The sequence below is a fragment of the Protobothrops mucrosquamatus genome, unplaced genomic scaffold (genome assembly GCF_001527695.2).
Source record: "Protobothrops mucrosquamatus isolate PMUCROS unplaced genomic scaffold, P.Mucros_1.0 scaffold3591, whole genome shotgun sequence".
Classification (NCBI taxonomy): domain Eukaryota; kingdom Metazoa; phylum Chordata; class Lepidosauria; order Squamata; family Viperidae; genus Protobothrops; species Protobothrops mucrosquamatus.
In genome coordinates this window covers 45,607-64,207 of record NW_015389556.1, presented here as the reverse complement: position 1 = coordinate 64,207, position 18,601 = coordinate 45,607, and the positions used below count along the sequence as shown (strand labels likewise).

At 45.9% G+C, this 18,601-nt stretch overlaps 1 protein-coding gene across 1 annotated transcript; it reads right to left on the bottom strand.

Moving 5' to 3' along the window:
• Nucleotides 1-2,817: 2,817 nt before the first annotated feature.
• On the bottom strand, nucleotides 2,818-17,858 carry CHRND (cholinergic receptor nicotinic delta subunit). Its single transcript, XM_015827288.1, has 8 exons — nucleotides 17,698-17,858; nucleotides 12,780-12,895; nucleotides 10,438-10,638; nucleotides 9,155-9,266; nucleotides 5,644-5,758; nucleotides 4,831-5,041; nucleotides 3,748-3,866; nucleotides 2,818-3,000 (listed from the first exon to the last, which is right to left on the bottom strand). Exons 1-8 carry the CDS (start codon nucleotides 17,856-17,858, stop codon nucleotides 2,818-2,820), a joined length of 1,218 nt encoding a protein of 405 aa, XP_015682774.1.
• Nucleotides 17,859-18,601: the final 743 nt, after the last annotated feature.

Genomic DNA, 18,601 nt, shown 5'->3' with positions numbered 1-18,601 from the left:
TTCTCGGGGACAGCCCGTTAAATATTGGAACAGTTGCAGGATTTGGGTATGGCTAATCTAGAGGACAGGAAGGCCTGGAGGAACGTTGTCCATGGGGTCGCGATGGGTCGGACACGACTTCGCAATTAAAGACAACAACAATCTAGAGCAGGGGTAGTCAACCTTGGCTCTTTTATGACTTGTGGACTTCAACTCCCAGAATTCCTGAGCCAACTAAGGAAAGACTGTATAGGTTCTCCTGCTTGAGCGGTGGTTGGACTAGAAGACCTCCAAGGTCCCTTCCAACTCTATTCTGATTGATGGAAAATGTGTGGTCAAGGGGGTTGAAATGTCCATTATCTTGTGATCTTAAAGAGAATTTTTCTGTAAAATCATATATTGTGCTATTCTATTCTATTCTATTCTATTCTATTCTATTCTATTCTATTCTATTCTATTCTAATTACTATTCTGTTCTATTCTATTCTATTCTATTCTATCCTATATCCTATATCCTATTCTATTCTATTCTATTCTATTCTATTCTATTCTAGTTACTATACTATTCTATTCTATTGTATTCTATTCTATATCCTAATGCCTATTCTATTTTATTCTATTCTACATCCTATTGCCTATTCTATTCTATCCTATATCCTATATTCTATTCTATTCTATTCTATTCTATTCTATTCTATTCTATACCCTATATCCTATATCCTATCCTATTCTATTCTATATGCCTTAGTGCCAGGGAATTGAAGCCCACCCATCTTAAAGTTGCCAAGTTTGGAAACATATTTATTTATCCCATTTCTAAAGCCACCCAATTCAACCAAATTATTCTGGGTGATTTACAATTCTATTGTTGGCACAGGAGACGGAGAAATTATCTAGAACGTATAAAGGCACTTCAAATATATGTTGGGAATGTGAACAACGCGGAGAGACATTTTATCATGCGTGATGGACGTGTCAAAAAGTTTTTAAAAATGGATTCAAAGTCACACAAAGGATTTTGAAGATTAACGCAGGTAGTCCTCATCTTACAACAGTTCGTTTAATGACCGTTTGAAATTACAACAGCCTTGAAAAAAGCGACTTATGGCTGGTTTCACACTCACGACTCTTGCAGCATTCCCCAGGGTCGCGTGAACAAAATTCAGAGGCTTGGCCACTGACTCGTATTTGTGACGGTCGCAGTGTTCCCCGGGGTCACGTGATCCCCTTTTGCGACCTCCTGACAAGCAAAGTCAATGGGGAAGCCAGATTCATTTAACAACGGTGTTAGTAACTTAACCAATGCAATGATTTATTTAACGACTGTGGCAAGAAAACTCGTAAAATGGGGCAAGACTCACCGATAGATACATAGTTAGAAAAAAGCCATGGAAAATTATTTCAGTATATTATAATAATAATAATAATAATAATAATAATAATAATAATAATAATAATAATAATAATAATAATAATAATAATAATAATAATAATAATAATAATAATAATAAAGTTGGAAGGGACCTTGGAGGTCATTGGGTCCAACCCCCTGCTCAGGCAGGAAACCCTACACCATTTCGGACAAATGGCTGTCCAATCCCTTCTTAAAAACTTCCAGTGTTGGAGCATTCACCGCTTCTGGAGGCAAGGAGTTCCACTGGTTAATTGTTCTGTCAGGAAGTTTCTCCTTAGTTCTAGGTTGCTTCTCTCCTTGATGAGTTTCCATTTGTTGCTTCTTGTCCTGCCTTCAGGGGCTTTGAAGAATAGCTTGACTCCCTCTTTTGGGGGGCAGCCCCTGAGAGATTAGAAGACTGCTATCCTGTCCCCCCTCGTCCTTCTCTTCATTAAACTAGACATACCCAATTCCAGCAACCATTCCTTGTATGTTTTAGCCTCCAGTTCCCTAATCATCTTTGTTACTCTTCTCTGTACTCTTTCTAGAGTCTCAACATCTTTTTTACATCGTGGTGACCAAAACTGAATGCAGTATTCCAAGTGTGGCCTTTGTAAAGTGGTATTAATACTTCACGTGATCTTGATTCTATCCTTCTGTTAATGCAGCCCAGCATTATTATAATATATATATATATATAATTTATTAGTAGTACTGCAACAAGATTTATGCACAACAAGATTTATGCACAAAGGGGGAAAGATTCTGTACTACCCCTGTGCAGGAATCAATGATGACATTGTCCAAACTTGCTAAGATGAATAAACTACCTTTTTAAAATAGAATATCATCAATATCCTCAGAAAAAAACAACCCAAAAGAAAAAAAACCTGTTAGCCTTCCCAGATTTCCCCAAACACCCTTGGGAAACAGCCTTTATGAAACTCTAGGACCATGTTTCTCATCCGTGGCAACTTTACAATGTCTGGACTTCAACTCCCAGAATTCCCCAGGCAGCATAGAATTCTGGGAGTTGAAGTCCAAATGTCTTAGAGCAGAGGTCCCCAACCTTTTGGGCACTGCGGACCGGTTCCGTGGAGAGAGGTTTTTCCATGGACCGGAGAGTGCGTGGTTTTTGTGTGCTGCCTTGCATCCCGTGGATGGGGCTTTGCTTGTTTGTGTGGACCGGTTGCTGGCATGCCGCGGCTCGGTACCGGTCCACAAACCGGAGGTTGGGGACCCCTGTGTTAAAGTATCTTAAGGTTGAGAAACTTGGGAGTTAAAATTACAACAAAAATCAGAAATAAGAGAAGTAAATTAAGGAAACACAACTCTCTGGATATTTGGGGTGAGGACCAATATCATCTTCCGTCATGCTACACCGAATCAGCCAGCTGTGCTTCTGATCAGGGGTGGTGATGCTCTGAGCAGGGCACTCTTTGGCTTTAAATAAAATGCTTGTTATTCTCATTGTAGTCATAAGGATCGCCCTCAAAGGGCAGGGGGGGAGGGTGGTTGTATATTCCCACCAAGAAGATCCACAAGGTTCCAAGGCTCAGGATGGGAGTCACCAAGAAGAGGCAGAGGCGGTCCACGGTCCGAGCAACACAATTCCAGTTGTCCTTTTCCTGCAAGGATAAAATAATAGGATTGGGAAAAGGTCAAAGTCTTTCATGCACCTCAAAGCCACTCCAAAGCTGTGCTCAGCCAACATCACTTCAGGAAGAGTCTAGTAAGATTTGTGGACTTCAACTCCCAGAATTCCTCAGCCGACTTACTGTTTATTGAATCCGCTGCATAGCAGTAATATCGAAGGAAAACTTACTCTGAAGTTCCAACCCCAATTCATAGACTTAAACCATTATTTCCCCAGCCAACCCCCCAAATTCTAATGTTAGTCCATATAAACAAGTTCACTTTGTTAGGGGAACCGTCTGCTTCAAATCCACACCTGTTCTGGTGTCCTTGACAAGACTTCAGGCTCTCACGGTCTTCAGCTGAATCGAAGAGATTTCGTTTCTCCATTTAACCCACTTGAAAGTAACATCCCCCCCCCCCAATCTAAAGGCAAGATGAAATGCAAAGGCACATAGCTGCCAAAGTTTCATCCTTGACAAAACTGTTGTAAGTCGAGGACTACCCGTCACTAAGGAAGACCATCCTCAGCTGAATGTTCTACAGAGGTCCTAAGAGACCAGCTTCCTGAACAGCCCATTAGCTTCACTACTGCAAACACCCCGGTTGGGAAAACTGGTTCTCAATCACAGTCAGAATTAATTTCTCTTCTGCACCAAGTTAGCAGAGCATCACCGGGGTTTTGAGAGTCTGAAGAAGCAAAGATATTTGAAGGATTTGAGATGGATTTGCACACCTACCTCATTATAGCTGTTCTTCTCCTGCATGTGTTTCACGATGAAGTTGGCTCCAGCAATGGCTGGCTTGATCTCTTTGTAAAGCTGATCCTGCAAATCACCTGTGCCGTGGGGGTTTGGTCCTGGAAAGGGGGGGGGAGAAAAGAAGGAAGCTGTAATTCAGGGCCGAGGAGATCTAGGTTGGGAGAACTATACAGTTCTAGAGAGCTGCAATAGAAGAGCCCTGGTGGCGCAGTGGTTAGAATGTAGTATTGCAGGCGAATTCTGCCGACTGTCAGCAGTTCGATTCTGACCGGCTCAAAGTTGACTCAGCCCTCCACCTTGCCGAGGTTGGTAAAACGCGGACCCAGATTGTTGGGGGCAATAGGCTGACTCTGTAAACAGCTTAGAGCAGCAGGTCCCAACCTTTTGGGCACCAGGGACTGGTTCTGTGGAGAAAGTTTTTTCCACGGACCGGAGGGGCTGTGGTTTCGCGTGCTGTCTGCATCCTGCAGACGGGGCTTTGCTTGTTTAGGTGGCCCAGTTTCTGACATGCCACAGACTGGTGCCAGTCCGTGGACTGTCTGCTTCAAATCCACACCTGTTCTGGTGTCCTTGAAAAGGTTTCAGGCTCTCACGGTTTTCAGCTGAATTGTAGAAGGTTCATTCCTCTATCTAACCCAGGAGTCTCCAAGACCCGGTTTGTGGACTGGTACCAGGCCGTGGCATGCCAGCAAGTGGGCCGCACAAATTAGCAAAGCCCCATCCACGGGATGCAGTTAGCACACAAAACCACGCACTCTCCAGTCCGTGGAAAAACCTCTCTCCACAGAAACAGACCCTGGTGCCCAAAAGGTTGGGGACCTTTGATCTAACCCACTTGAAAGTAACACCTCCCCCCTTAATCTAAAGGTGGCACGTAGCTGCCACGCTTTCATCCTTGACAATAGTATCCATGCAGGTTATGAACCAGGGCCTTTAAAAGTCATCAGATGATACTGGATTAGAGAAGTTTTCAGTGGTGTCCATGCTGCCATCAGACATGAAAACTGAACCATAACCACTGGACCCTCCTCCCCTCCATTCCCATCGCTCTTTCAGCCTTACGTGCAGGGGTAATCCGGCTAGTTAGGCCGTGTCTCTCCGACTGCTTCTCAAACATGAGCTCACTGCGGGACTTAATGGTGAAATATTCCTCTGCCTTGACGATGTAACCGACGGAGCTAGAACGCCGGATCACGAAGCTGCCCTGCGGCGTGGGGTCACTCTCGGCCGGCTTGGACATGTGCAGGAGGCGAGGAAGGGTGTCAAGAAAGAACTGCGGATCAAAGAAGAAAGAAAAGTGATTTTCAACTTCCCACTCTGGCCAGGAGCTTAAAGATCTCCTGATGGTGCCCCCATCTAAGTGCCGAAGTTTTGCCCTGTCCTACGATCTTTCTTGCCACAATTATTAAGCGATCACTGGTTGTAAGTGTGAAAATCCATCATAAGTCGTTGTAACTTTGAAGGGTCACTAAATGAACTGTTTAGAATGGAATAGAGTTGGAACGGGCCCTTGGAGGTCTTCTAGTCCAGCCCCCTGCCCAAGCAGGAGAACCTACAGTATGTCATCTCAGACAAACGACTGTCTAGCCCAGGGGTAGGCAACCTGGGCTCTTTTATGACTCGTGGACTTCAACTCCCAGAATTCCTTAGCCAGCCATGCTGAGGGGAAAGGGAGAGGTTTCCAAGCTGAGCCATGCCGGCTCAGGAATTCTGGGAGTTGAAGTCCACCAGTCATGAAGGGGCCATAGTTGCCCCATGCTGGCTCAGAAATTCTGGGAGTTCAAGTCCACGAGTCATAAAAGAGCCAAGGTTGCCTACCTCTGGTCTAACCTCTTCTTAAAAATTCTATACATTGAATTGTTCCTTCCGGCTTACCTCTTTTGTCCATTCAGACAAGACATGGGTGCTGGGGGTCCGAAAATGCAAGTTGAGCTCCACGGTGCACGCCACCACGACCGCGGTCACGAGAAGCATGACGAACAGCAGGTACCTATTGGCAGTAGACATGACCATTTATAAAGTCAAGGCTAATTTTTTTCAGATGTTTATTTCCTGCTTCCTGTTTCCCTCTGAAGGATCTCGAAAGAGTCCAGAAGCGTCTGCTGGGTCATTCAATGCCTGGGTTATGACATCATCATGTGGGAAGTCAGCCCCCGCCCAGAGAAGAAATATTAAAAGGGCAGAATATCATATTTTCTCAAAGTTTCTTAAAGCATGCCCAGTTTTTCTTAATAGCCCCAAGTCTCTCTCCCTCAAGCAGAAACCAGCTCTGTAGAAATGCAGATGTGAATAATTCATTCAGGAAGGTTGGAGGCCTCCAGCTAGAAGCTTAGGAAGACAAAGACACCTAAAATCTACATACCCCACCCAAACTCTAAGACAGGACATAATAGGATTAACCCACAGATGCCAAAGGGGCACACTCAGACTCAGGTCAAAGTACATGACACAGGAAATACAAAGCCTCAAACAGGAACAGGAAGCAACTCCAAACAAAAGCCCAAGAGGGTATAAAAACCCACTCCTACTACATGTGCTCTCCCTCTTTTCTTCCATAGCCACCTTTCTGTCTGGTTCTCCTCTTCAATTAAACTGCAACCTTCTTTCTAAAGCAGTCTCCATTTCGTTTATTCCCGGCTTGGACTGGACCCTGATGAAGACTTTTCCTTCCACAATCATGCCAAATAATGTCATGAGATATATATGATGTCATAGGAGGCGGGGCTCAGAACGCTAAAGTCTGTACAGACCGTTCTCCACTTGCGACAATTGAGATCAGCACTTCTGTCGCTAAGTGGTGCGGTCATTAAGGGAGTCACGCTCAATTTTGCAACCTTTTTTTGCCGCGGTTTTTAAGCAAATCCAGCTTCTCCCCTTGATTTTGCTGGCCACAAGGCCACAAGGGACGATTGCAAGGGGCAATCCCATGATCTTGGAAGGCTGCAGCCGTCATAAGTACATGTCAATTGCCAAGCTTTTGAATTTTGATCACGTGGACGGTGGGGACGCTGCAATGTCGTAAGTGCGAGGACCGGTCCTAAGACACTTTTCCCATTGCTGGCGTCACTTTGAATCGTTGTTAAACGAATGGTTGTAAGTTGAGGACTACCTGTATGGGGCAGTAATGAAGATGTTGAATTGGCACTAAGGAGAAACAGATTCGAATCCAGCCTTGGGCATAGACTTTCAGCCAGTTGCATTCTTTCAGACCAGCCTACCCCCACAGGGTTATGATGGGAAAAAAGAGGGAGATGGACCACTGTCACACAATACACAAACCAACTAAACTTCAAAACCAGCAACCCCAGAAGAAAAAACAGGAGCCATTCTACAACATACAATGTCAGAAGTGCAGCAACTGCTACAGGGTGCAGACTGGCAGAACGCATCCATGAACACCAACTGGCAGTCAGAAGGCCTGACGAAAATTCTTTAATTTCATCACATGTACTGGGACTGGAGGCTAAAACATACAAGGAACGGATGCTGGAATTGGATATGTCTAGTTTAATGAAGAGAAGGACCAGGGGGGACATGATAGCAGGGTTCCAATATCTCAGGGGCTGCCCCAAAGAAGAGGGAGTCAAGCTATTCTCCAAAGCGCCTGAAGGCAGAAAAAAAAGCAACGGGTGGAAACTCATCAAGGAGAGAAGCAACCTAGAACTAAGGAGAAACTTCCTGACAGTGAGAACAATTAACCAGTGGAACAACCTGCCTCCAAAAGCTGTGAATGCGCCAACACTGGAAGTTTTTAAGAAGAGACTGGACAGCCATTTGTCTGAAATGGTTTCCTGCCTGAGCAGGGGTTGGACTAGATGACCTCCAAGGTCCCTTCCATCTTTTTATTTTTATTATTATTATTGTTGTTGTTGTTGTTATTATTATTATTATTACATGTAGACAGATTTAACCATAGTTTCAATTGGGAACATGTGATCATCCTAGACCGGGCCAAGCCCAAAAACGCCAGGGAATTTCTAGAAGCCTGGCACTCTGACAAATCAGACATCAATAGACGCGTAGACATTAACAACATCTACAGACTATGCAAAAGAGACAACCAACCCAAAAGGGAAAAAGACTCCAGCATCTCTCCACCAGGAATTAGCCAGTTCGCACCACTACAACAAAACCGGTAGCTAATTTTTTGTTGCCCAGGTCCAGAATGGACTTCCGGAAGTGGCATCCACGCAGAGAACCGGTTGTTCACCTATTTGAATCCCACCACTGGATTAACTCCAACAATCAAGTAAGCAATACCCCAATCAAGAAACTGGCACAGAGCCAACAGTAAACAGCCCAGCCAAAGAATCCCTAAGACAGGCAAGACACCAGAATATAAACTGACAGCAAAAAAGCACACCTTACTAGCACTGATGATGCTCCCTAGTTGGGCAATGAAACGTCTGCAAGAAAACAAGCAAGCTCAGAGAGCACCAAGGACCCCACAATCCTTTCTCTCCTCCTCCTCCTCCTCCTCCTCCTCCTCCTCCTCCTCCTCCTCCTCCTTCTCCCCACTCCGCAAACCTCATCCTTTCTAGCACTGATGATGTTCCCTAGTTGGGTAATGAAACGTCTGCAAGAAAACAAGCAAACTCAGAAAGCATCAAGGACCCCACAATCCTTTCTCTTTTTCTCTCCTCCTCCTCCTCCTCCTCCTCACTCCGCAAACCTCATCCCTTCTAGCCCTGATGGTGTTCCCTAGTTGGGTAATGAAACGTCTGCAAGAAAACAAGCCAGCTCGGAGAGCACCAAGGGCCCCTCATGTCAACCCTGAGCTGCAAATATTCTCCTTCAAAGGGACCACTGTATAGGCCAACTTGAATCCAGGAATGTAGGGTAACCTATCAATCAAACCAGCGTTTCTCTACCTTAGCAACTTGAAGATGTGTGGACTTCAACTCCCAGAATTCCCCAGCCAGCATGGCTGGCTGGGGAATTCTGGGAGCTGAAGTCCACAGATCGATAGGTTTGATCTGTCCACACATTTGATACAGATTGCTATGTCACCACTCATTCCTGGATTCAAATTGCTAAGCCAAATCCTCTCACTTCTCCAGTCAGGAAACAATGGCCGTTGCAATCAAAAAAACCCAATTTAGGGATTTTTTTATTTAAGACCCCGGCCACGCGTTGCTGTGGCTCAGTCTGGTAAAAGCGTGTGTTGCTTTTACGTCCAACAGATGGTGCTGTTTTTCAAAAAAAGCATGTTTTTACCTGTCACAGGTGTGACATCTATATAATAGTAGGTATATAAAAACACGTGCGTATTCGAATGCAACGTTGTGTCAAAATTTCAAAGCAATCGGTGAAGAACTTTCGGAGATTTAAGATTTTGAACAAACGAACATTTACATTTTTATTTATATAGATTGGGGAGACTTACTTGCCGATGAGGGGAACGGCGAAGGAGGTGGCCGGGAGACGCTGAGAAATCAGCAGCAGAAACACAGACTGAGCCAAGAGGATGGAGATTGCCAAGGTCACCTTCTCCCCACCTGGAAAACATGAAGAGAACCTCAGAACATTCACACAAAATTTCTGACACCTCCTCGTTTCCTAGATTTACTGCCTCTTGGGAATAAACCCACACCCCGCCTCCTTCGGATTCCCGTCAGCTGTCCAACATCTTTCATCAATTTAATCAATACAGGGAGAGTCCTCAACATACGACCGCAATGGGCCCCAACATTTCTGGTGCTAAACCAGACCACTGTTAAGGGAGCTTTGCCCCATTTTACGACCTTCCTGGCCACAGTTGCTGCCGTTCTTAAGTCAACAACACCGTTGTTAAGTAAATCCAGCTTTGAGGGTCGCAAAAGGGGACCACATGAGCTTGGGACCCAGCAATGGTCGTAAATACGAGTCAGCCGCCAAGCGTCTGAATTTTGATCACCTGACCGTAGGGATGGTGCATTGGACATAAGTATGAAAAATGGTCGTAAGTCTCTTTTTTCAGTGCCGTTGTAAATTTGGACAGTCACTAAACCAACTGCTGTAAGTCAAGGACTACCCGTAAAGAAATAGGCCTAAGTCAGGGGTAGGAAACCTGGGCTCTTTTATGACTCGTGGACTTCAACTCCCAGAATTCCTGAGCCAGCATGGGGGAACTATGGCCCCTTTTATGACTCGTGGATTTCAACTCCCAGAATTCCTGAGCCAGCCTGGCTCAGCTTGGAAACCTCTGCCTTTCCCCTCAGCGTGGCTGGCTCAGGAATTCTGGGAGTTGAAGTCCACAAGTCATAAAAGAGCCGAGGTTGCCTACCCCTGGCCCAGGCCACTGCTTCTCAATCTTAGCAACTTGAAGATGTGTGGACTTCAATTCCCAGAATCTCCCAGCCAGCATGCATGGACTTCAACTCCCAGAATTCCTCAGCCAGCATAACTCCCAGAATACCCCAGCCAGCATGCATGGACTTTGACCCCCAGCCAGCCTGTGTGGACTTTAACTCCCAGAATCCCCCAGCCACCATACCTGGACTTCAACTCCCAGAATTCCTGAGCCAGCATGGCTCAGCTTGGAAACCTCTCCCTTTCCCCTCAGAGTAGCTGACTCAGGAATTCTGGGAGTTGAAGTCCACGAGTCATAAAAAAAAGCCCAGGTTGCCTAACCCTGGCCTAAGTGAACATCAGCAGGAAGCCTAGGATGCTAGGAGAATGAGCACTTACTATCAGCCGGCAGGTAGAAGACAAGGATGGTCATGAAGGCGATAAGGATGCAGGGGGTGACTATGTTGATGACGTAAAAGAGAGGCTTGCGCTTAATGATGAGGTAGAAGGTGATGTCCTGGTGTTTGTTGCTGTCTCGCGGGACAAGCGGGTTGATGTTCTTACGAGCCGGCCGGTGAACAATATCCCATTCGCCATTCGCTGATTGTGGGAGAGAGAGTGGGGGGGAAGGAGGGAGGGAGGAGGAGAAAGAGAGAGAGAGAGAGAGAGAGAGAGAAAGAGAGAGAGAGAGAGAGAGAGAGAGAGAGAGAGAGAGAGGAAAGAAGAGAGGAGAAGAGAGAGAGAGAGAGGACAGAAAAGAGAGAAGGGAGAAAGGGAAGAGACGGAAGAGATAGAAAAGAGAAAAGAGAGAGAGAAAACACTTTGTCTCCCCTCTCCTCTCCCTCTCCTCTCTCTCCCTCTCTTCTCGCTCCCTCCTCTCCTCTCCCCTCTCCCTCTCCTCTCTCCCTCTCCTTTCCCTCTCCTCTCTCTCCCTCTCCTCTCTCTCTCCTCTCCCTCTCCTCTCTCCCTCTCCTCTCTTTCCTTCTCCCTCCCCTTCTGCCTCCCTCTTCCTCTCTCCCTCTCCCCTTCTTTGTCTCTCCCCTTCGTTCCATCTCATCTCCCTCATCTCTTCTTCTCCCTCCTCCTTTCCCCTCGTCTCCCTCTTTCCCTCTTCCCTCTTCTGCCTCCCTCTTCCTCTCTCCCTCTGCCCTCCTCTGCCTCCCCTCTCTCCTTCTCCTCCCCTCCATATCATTTCCCTCTCCCTCTCTCCTCCTCTGCCTCCCCTCTTCTGCCTTTGCCTCCTCTCCCCCTCTCCCCTCCCCTCATGTTCCTCTCCCTCTCTCCCTCTGGCCTCCTCTGCTCCTGCCTCTCCCCTCCTTTTCATCTCCCTCTCCCCTTTTTTCCTTTTTCTCTTTTTCTTTCTTTTTCACATTACTTTTCCTTACTTTCTCTCAACATTTGTATGTCATTCTTTAAAATCTCTGTGTGTATACATGTATATGCGTATGCATATGTATATGTACTGTATATGCATATGTATATGTATGTGTATGTGTTTACGTATGTGTCAACACTGCAAACATCGGATGTTTTGGCTTTGACAACAGATGGGAGATGTAGCCATTTCCTTATTTTCGCTTTTAGAGTTAGATCAGTGGTTCTCAACCTGTGGGTCGGGACCCCATTTGGGGTCGATCGACCATTTCACGGGGGTCGCCAAGCAAGGCTGTCTGCCATTTTTTTTGTCCGCCATTTTTTTGTCCGCCATTTTTTCCCCTTTTTTGGCGGGTGCCTTACCTCCCTTGGGCTGGGCCAGCTGGTGGTCGGCCTGCTCCATCTCTGCCACTTGCCAGCTACGCCTCGGCCGGCGCAGGGGGCGGAACCGCGCATGCGCGGCGCTCCCGGGCAGGGAAAGTCCTCGACTTACGACCAGTTGGGTAGTCCTCGACTTACGACCGGTTTAGTCCTCGACTTACGACCGGTTTAGTCCTCGACTTACAACCGGTTGGGGTCGCGGCATTAAAAAGGTTGAGAACCACTGAGTTAGATGATGCTGGGGAGGGGGGGAATGTGCATGAGAGTTCAGCTAGACATAACAATACTGAACCTAGCGTGAGAATCAAGGTTGTTGAAATGAGAGATGATAAGAATTAGTGAGCTGGAGAGCTGGAGGGAGAGCCTGCATTTCAAACTAATTGGGGAATGTGATTTATGACTGTTAATTGAAGGAGGGAATTGTGCTTTGATACTAAGTGCTCAGGGGAGGGGAATCCAGTTTTTGGCTTTGATTGTGTTAGTACCGATATTATGCTACTCGAATAAAAGATTCTTTGAGGTAAACAATGCCTCGAAATTCTTTGAAGAGTTTCATCTGTCGGAACCATGACAGTATGTGCACATGCATATGCATATGTGTATGCGTATGTGTATGTGTATGTAGTGGGATTTGATCACACAGTCGCAGCCGACATCTTCAGGTGTCAGTCCCACTCCATGAATGCCTTGAAGGTTCAAATGACAGAAAGGCCAGGATGTGCTTGAACAAGTAATAACATATACATCATAACAAACCACACATTGCTTGGACCCCCAAATCCTGGCTCATCTTGTGACCCACCAACCCACTTGTGGCTTGTGGGAATTCAGCTAAGGACGTTGTTTGAATCCCGTTCCTATGACTTGAAAACCTCGGGTTAAAGCTTATACGATCCGGCCTATTGTGGCTGCACTTGCCAACCAGACCTAAGCCGACCATGGCTTGTGTGATGTGAAAGACGTAGCAGGCTGCGAGCATTTGTTACTTGTGAATCCTTCCAGGTCAATGATGATCCATTCCACAAGATACAAGCACTGGGTCTTGTTAACGTTTTTGGACATGATCTGCAGGTCGATCTCATTGGCGTTGTACTTCAGGGAGCTGGTGGAGAGAGAGAGAGAAGCTCTTGTAACACCCGGGCTGCCAAAGTAAGATTTCTGTCACTGCCCACACCCGAGGATTGTCAAGACGATCAACAGAATGGAATAGGATGGGATGGGGTAGGAATAGGAATAGGAAGAGTGGAGTGGAGTGGAGAGTGGAGTGGAATGGAGTGCAATGGAATAGAGTGGAGTGGAGGGGTGCAATGGACTGAAATGGAATGGAATGGAATGGAGTGGAGTGGAGTGGAGTGGACAGTGGAGTGGAGAGTGGAGTGGAATGGAATAAAATGGAGTGGACTGAAATGGAATGGAGTGGAGTGGACAGTGGAGCGGAGAGTGGAGTGGAATGGAATAAAATGGAGTGGAGTGGAATGGAATGGAGTGGAGGAGTGGAAAGGAGTGGAATGGAGTGGAGTGGAGTGGAGTGGAGTGGAGAGTGAATGGAATGGAATGGAATAAAATGGAGTGGAGTGGAGTGGAGTGGAGTGGAATGGAGTGGAATGGAACAGAATGGAATAAAATGGAGTGGAGTGGAGTGGAATGGAATGGAGTGGAGTGGAGGAGTGGAAAGGAGTGGGATGGAATGGAGTTGAAAAGAATGGAGTGGAATGGAGTGGAGTGGAGGAGTGGAAAAGAGTGGAATAGAATGGAGTGCAATGGAACGGAGTTGAATGGAATGGAGTGGAGTGGAGGGGGGCAACGGACTGGAATGGACTGGACTGGACTGGAATGGAGTGGAGTAGAGTGGAGAGTGGAGTGGAGTGGAGAGTGGAGTGGAATGGAACAGAATGGAATAAAATGGAGTGGAGTGGAGTGGAGTGGAATGGACTAGAGTGGAGGAGTGGAAAGGAGTGGAATGGAATGGGTTGAACGGAATGGGCATGCAAGGCCCTGCAGCAGCATCCAGAGGGGAGAAGTTGAAACAGTTTATGTCCAGGATGTGAAGAGTCCATAGATATTTTCTCAGCCCTCTTTCTGGCTCATAAAAAAAAAGAGAGACAACTTCATATATGTAAATTATGTCCTGCTGAAATGTGCAAACCTCAAAATGTTTAAACAGCTATGCTACAGCGGAGGATGTAAGGAACAAATGCGCTTTACAGCAGAGTTAAGGTGTTAGTCCACAGTGTTTCTCAACCTTGACAATTTTAAGGCATGTGGACTTCAACTCCCAGAATTCCACAGCCAGCAATGCTGGCTGTGGAATTCTGGGAGTTGAAGTCCACATGCCTTAAAGTTGTCAAGGTTGAGAAACACTGTAAGAAGATCGTACAGCCTTGACTTACGACGACAATTGAGCCTGTAGGATTCTGTAACTGGAGCTAGAAAAAGAAACAAATTGTGTAGCCTTGCCTAACTATTGCCATCTCGCTTTTGTAATCAGCGTTTGCGTCAGGGACATATTTCCTGCAAGCGTGGGAAAACATGTACCTGGATGGGATGTACTGGAGGAAGGAATAAGGGAGTGTGCAGGAATGGTTGATCTCTTCCTTATATTGTAATAACCCTGTTGTCTGATTTTCATTGGCTAACCAAGCTTGACTATGCTAAAGCCTTTGATTGCGTGGATCACAACAAACTGGGGCAAGTTCTTAAAGAGATGGGAGTACCAGACCATCTTATTTGTCTCTTGAGAAACCTATATGCGGGTCAAGAAGCAACAGGGAGAACTGGACACGGAACCACGGATTGGTTCAAAATTGGGAAAGGAGTCCGGCAAGGCTGTATACTGTCGCCCTGCCTATTTAACTTATATGCAGAGCACATCATGAGAAAGGCAGGGCTAGATGAATCAAAAGTTGGAATTAAGATTGCCGGGAGAAATATCAACAACCTAAGATATGCAGAGGATACCACTCTAATGGCAGAAAGTGAAGAGGAACTAAAGAGCCTCTTGATGCGGGTGAAGAAGGAGAGTGAAAAAGTTGGCTTGAAACTCAACCTTAAGAAAACCAAGATCATGGCATCCGGCCCTCTCAATTCCTGGCAAATAGATGGGGAAGAAATGGAGGTAGTGACAGATTTTATCTTCCTGGGCTCCAAGATCACCGCAGATGGGGACTGCAGCCAAGAAATTAAAAGACGCTTGCTCCTGGGGAGGAAAGCCATGGCAAATCTAGACAGCATACTAAAAAGCAGAGACATCACCCTGCCAATAAAAGTACGTATAGTCAAGGCCATGGTTTTCCCAGTTGCAATGTATGGATGTGAAAGTTGGACCATAAGAAAGGCTGAGTGCCAAAGAATGGAGGCCTTTGAACTCTGGTGCTGGAGAAGACTCCTGCAAGTCCCCTGGACTGCAAGGTGATCAAACCGGTCAGTCCTAGAGGAGATCAACCCCGACTGCTCTTGAGAAGGCCAGATCCTGAAGTGGAAACTCAAGTACTTTGGCCACCTAATGAGCAGGAAGGACTCACTGGAGAAGAGCCTGATGCTGGGAAAGATGGAGGGCAAGAGAAGAAGGGGGGACGACAGAGAAGGAGGTGGCTGGATGGAGTCTCTGAAGCAGTAGGCGTGAGCTTCAATGGACTCCAGACGATGGTAGAGGACAGGAAGGCCTGGAGGAACGTTGTCCGTGGGGTTGCGATGGGTCGGACACGGCTTTGCAACTAACAACAACAACAAAGCTTATAAAGCCATGCTACTAACTTTCTGAGGTATGGCACTTCTGGACGCAACTGCTGCCAGTGTTCAGATTGTGTGCCCACCCAGACTTAGTTCGGTTGAAAATAAAGTGTGCTGTACCTTTAAGAAGCCTCTGCTTGAGTTTTCATGATTGGATTCTTAAGATTGCTCAGGCTTTGCCAAGGGCCAGTGACCTTACAAGCCCAAAACTTTGGTTGCTAAGCAGGACAGTTGTTAAGCGAATTTCGCCCCGTTTTATGACCTTCTTTGCCACAGTTCTTAAGCGAATCACATAATAATAATAATAATAATAATAATAATAATAATAATAATAATAATAATAATAATAATAATAATAATAATGTTGGAAGGGACCTTGGAGGTCATCTAGTCCAACCCCCTGCTCAGGCAGGAAACCCTATACAAATGGCTGTCCAGTCTCTTCTTAAAAACTTCCAGTGTTGGAACATTCACAAGTTCTGGTGGCAGGTTGTTCCACTGGTTAATTGTTAAGCGAGTAACAGGGTTGTGAAGAGAATCTGGCTTCCACAGGAATGAAACACCTATCTATAATCTGACAAAATTTTAAAAATAAATAAATGGAAAATAATAATAATAATAATAATAATAATAATAATAATAATAATAATAATAATAATAATAATAATAATAATAATAATAATAATAGGCGAGCAAAGATGCCCACTCCAATCTAAACATCTGGCTGTCTGTACGACAAGCGAATAAAAATGAATAAAAAATAATTAATCTTTTCTTTTTTTGTATAAGTAAGGGATGGTGTTAAACTATATTGCTGAAATGGTAAAGATTTTGGGTATTTGAAGAACTAATTAAATGAATAATTTTTATTAACACGGAGGAGATGGATTGTTTAAGTTTAGAGTTTGGAGTTAGAGATATTAATATTTGTTTACTTGTATTTGAATATTAGCCTAGGTTTGGTTTGNGTGATGTCCAGAGCAGAAGGCTGTGATGTAGCATACCGGGCTTTGGTTTGGCTCCGAGTTTGCGGTCTAGCTCTGTGTTCATGGCGTGTGTCCGTTTGCTTTGTGTGGGGGTCGGAGGGAGGTGCAGCAGCTGGTGATGTCGTCGTGGTTTGGCTTCTGGATGGTGGTTGCATTTCGTCTGAGGGATGGGTTTGGGCTTCGGTTTGGGTCTGGTGAGGGTGAATGGTAGTGGCGTACTGTGTTGTTCTGGGTCTGGTGTCAGTTTTCGTGGCTAGGACCCGTTTGTTGATTAGGGCTAGTTTCCAGATATCTGGTAGGCAGGAGGTATCGTCACGTTTATTCATGTTGTGGGGGTGTTTTTCTATTTCGATGGCTTCCATAATTATTCTCTTGTTGTGGTGTTCAGTTTTGGAGATTAGTTTGATTCCTTCAAAATCAATTTCATGTCCTGTAGTTTTAAGGTGCTGGAAGAGGGAGGAAGTTTTTTCTTCTTTTCTGACTGCGTTCTTGTGTTCTGCGATGCGGGCATTTATTCTCCTATTAGTTTGTCCAATGTATGTGGCTGGGCAGATTTTGCATGGTACATCACAGCCTTCTGCTCTGGACATCACATCACAGAACTCAGGAGGTTACAACGCTAAAGCCCAGGATGTTACAACACAGCCAACTACCCAGGATGTTGCAACACAAAACTCAGGATGTCACTACACTAGATCTCAGGATGTAATCACACAACCCATTACCCAGGTCGTTATAACACAAAAGACTAATGGGCACACAGCCAGCACCTCAACTACTCAGGATGTTACGAAACAGCTGAACAATCAACAAACAATAACCCCTACACAGCCAACCAACCAACCAACCAATCCCTACACAGCCAACCAACCCACCTATAGCAACTAAGCCAGCACTCCACACACACACACCAATATATATATTGACGGCAGCTCCGATTACACTTTGCTCGCACCAGCACGAAGCCGAAGACCCCAGCCTGAAGATGATGAGTGGGACCTCGTCGAAACGTCGCCAAGATACTCTCAATCTTACACGGGAATGTGTGTGTGTGTGTGTGAGAGAGAGAGAGAGAGAGAGAGAGAGAGAGAGAGAGAGAGAGAGAGAGAAATAGATGAGGGGGGGAGATAGCTGCTAAATGCAAAACTTCATGGGAAGTTAGCAGTTCTGGAGCTAAGGAGAGGCTGACTTGTTCTCCAGGACGATTTCAGGCCGCCACAACATGTCTGGCGGGAGACGGAGCACATTGATCCCTCCATACTCGGTCGGGTCCCATTTCAGCCGATGATCCGTCCAGCTCTGACAACAAGACAAGGGTACCTGCTGGTCACAACGATCCAAGCCACACATTACTCCCTAAGACTCAGGGGTAGGCAACCGTGGCTCTTTTATGACTCGTGGACTTCAACTCCCAGAATTCCTGAGCCAGCCATGCTGAGGGGAAAGGGAGAGGTTTCCAAGCTGAGCCATGCTGGCTCAGGAATTCTGGGAGTTGAAGTCCACGAGTCATGAAGGGGCCTTAGTTCCCCCATGCTGGCTCAGGAATTCTGGGAGTTGAAGTTCATGAGTCATGAAGGGGNAGGCGTTGAACAGAGATGCTGCACAAAACATCTCAGCCAGGCCTTCTGCAGGGTTATACAGCAATGTTTCTCAGCCTTAGCAACTTTAAGCTGGGTGGACTTCAATTATCCTGGCTGGGGAATTCTGGGAGTTGAAGCCCACACAGCTCAAAGATTTGAAGCAATTGCTTTCTCTATTTTCTAGAGGGATGATTGAAAAGGAGAAGTTCTTAACAGTAATCCTTCTGTCCAGATCAACCTTGGCAATTTGAAGATGTGTGGACTTCGACTCCCAGAATTCCCCAGCCAGCATGGCTGGCTGAGGAATTCTGGGAGTTGAAGTCCCACACATGATGGTTGGACAATTCTGAGAGTTGAAGTCCTTGCATGCTGGCTGAGGAATTCTGGGAGTTGAAGTCCACACATGCTGGCTGGGGAATTCTGGGAGTTAAAATCTACACATCTTAAACTTGCCAAGATTGGGAAACAGTGCATTTGCCTGATGGATCAGAAGCCCCATGGATTTGTAGTTGA

What these genes read in the sequence shown, in the direction of transcription:
- CHRND (XM_015827288.1), bottom strand. Translation starts at nt 17,858, where the DNA reads ATGTGTGGCTTGGATCGTTGTGACCAGCAGGTACCCTTGTCTTGTTGT. An exon ending in GAAATCGTCCTGGAGAACAA is followed by an intron (nt 12,896 to 17,697) that starts GTCAGCCTCTCC and finishes TCTCTCCACCAG; the next exon opens with CTCCCTGAAGTACAACGCCA. An exon ending in TAGCCGGATTACCCCTGCAC is followed by an intron (nt 3,867 to 4,830) that starts GTAAGGCTGAAA and finishes CCCCCTTTCCAG; the next exon opens with GACCAAACCCCCACGGCACA.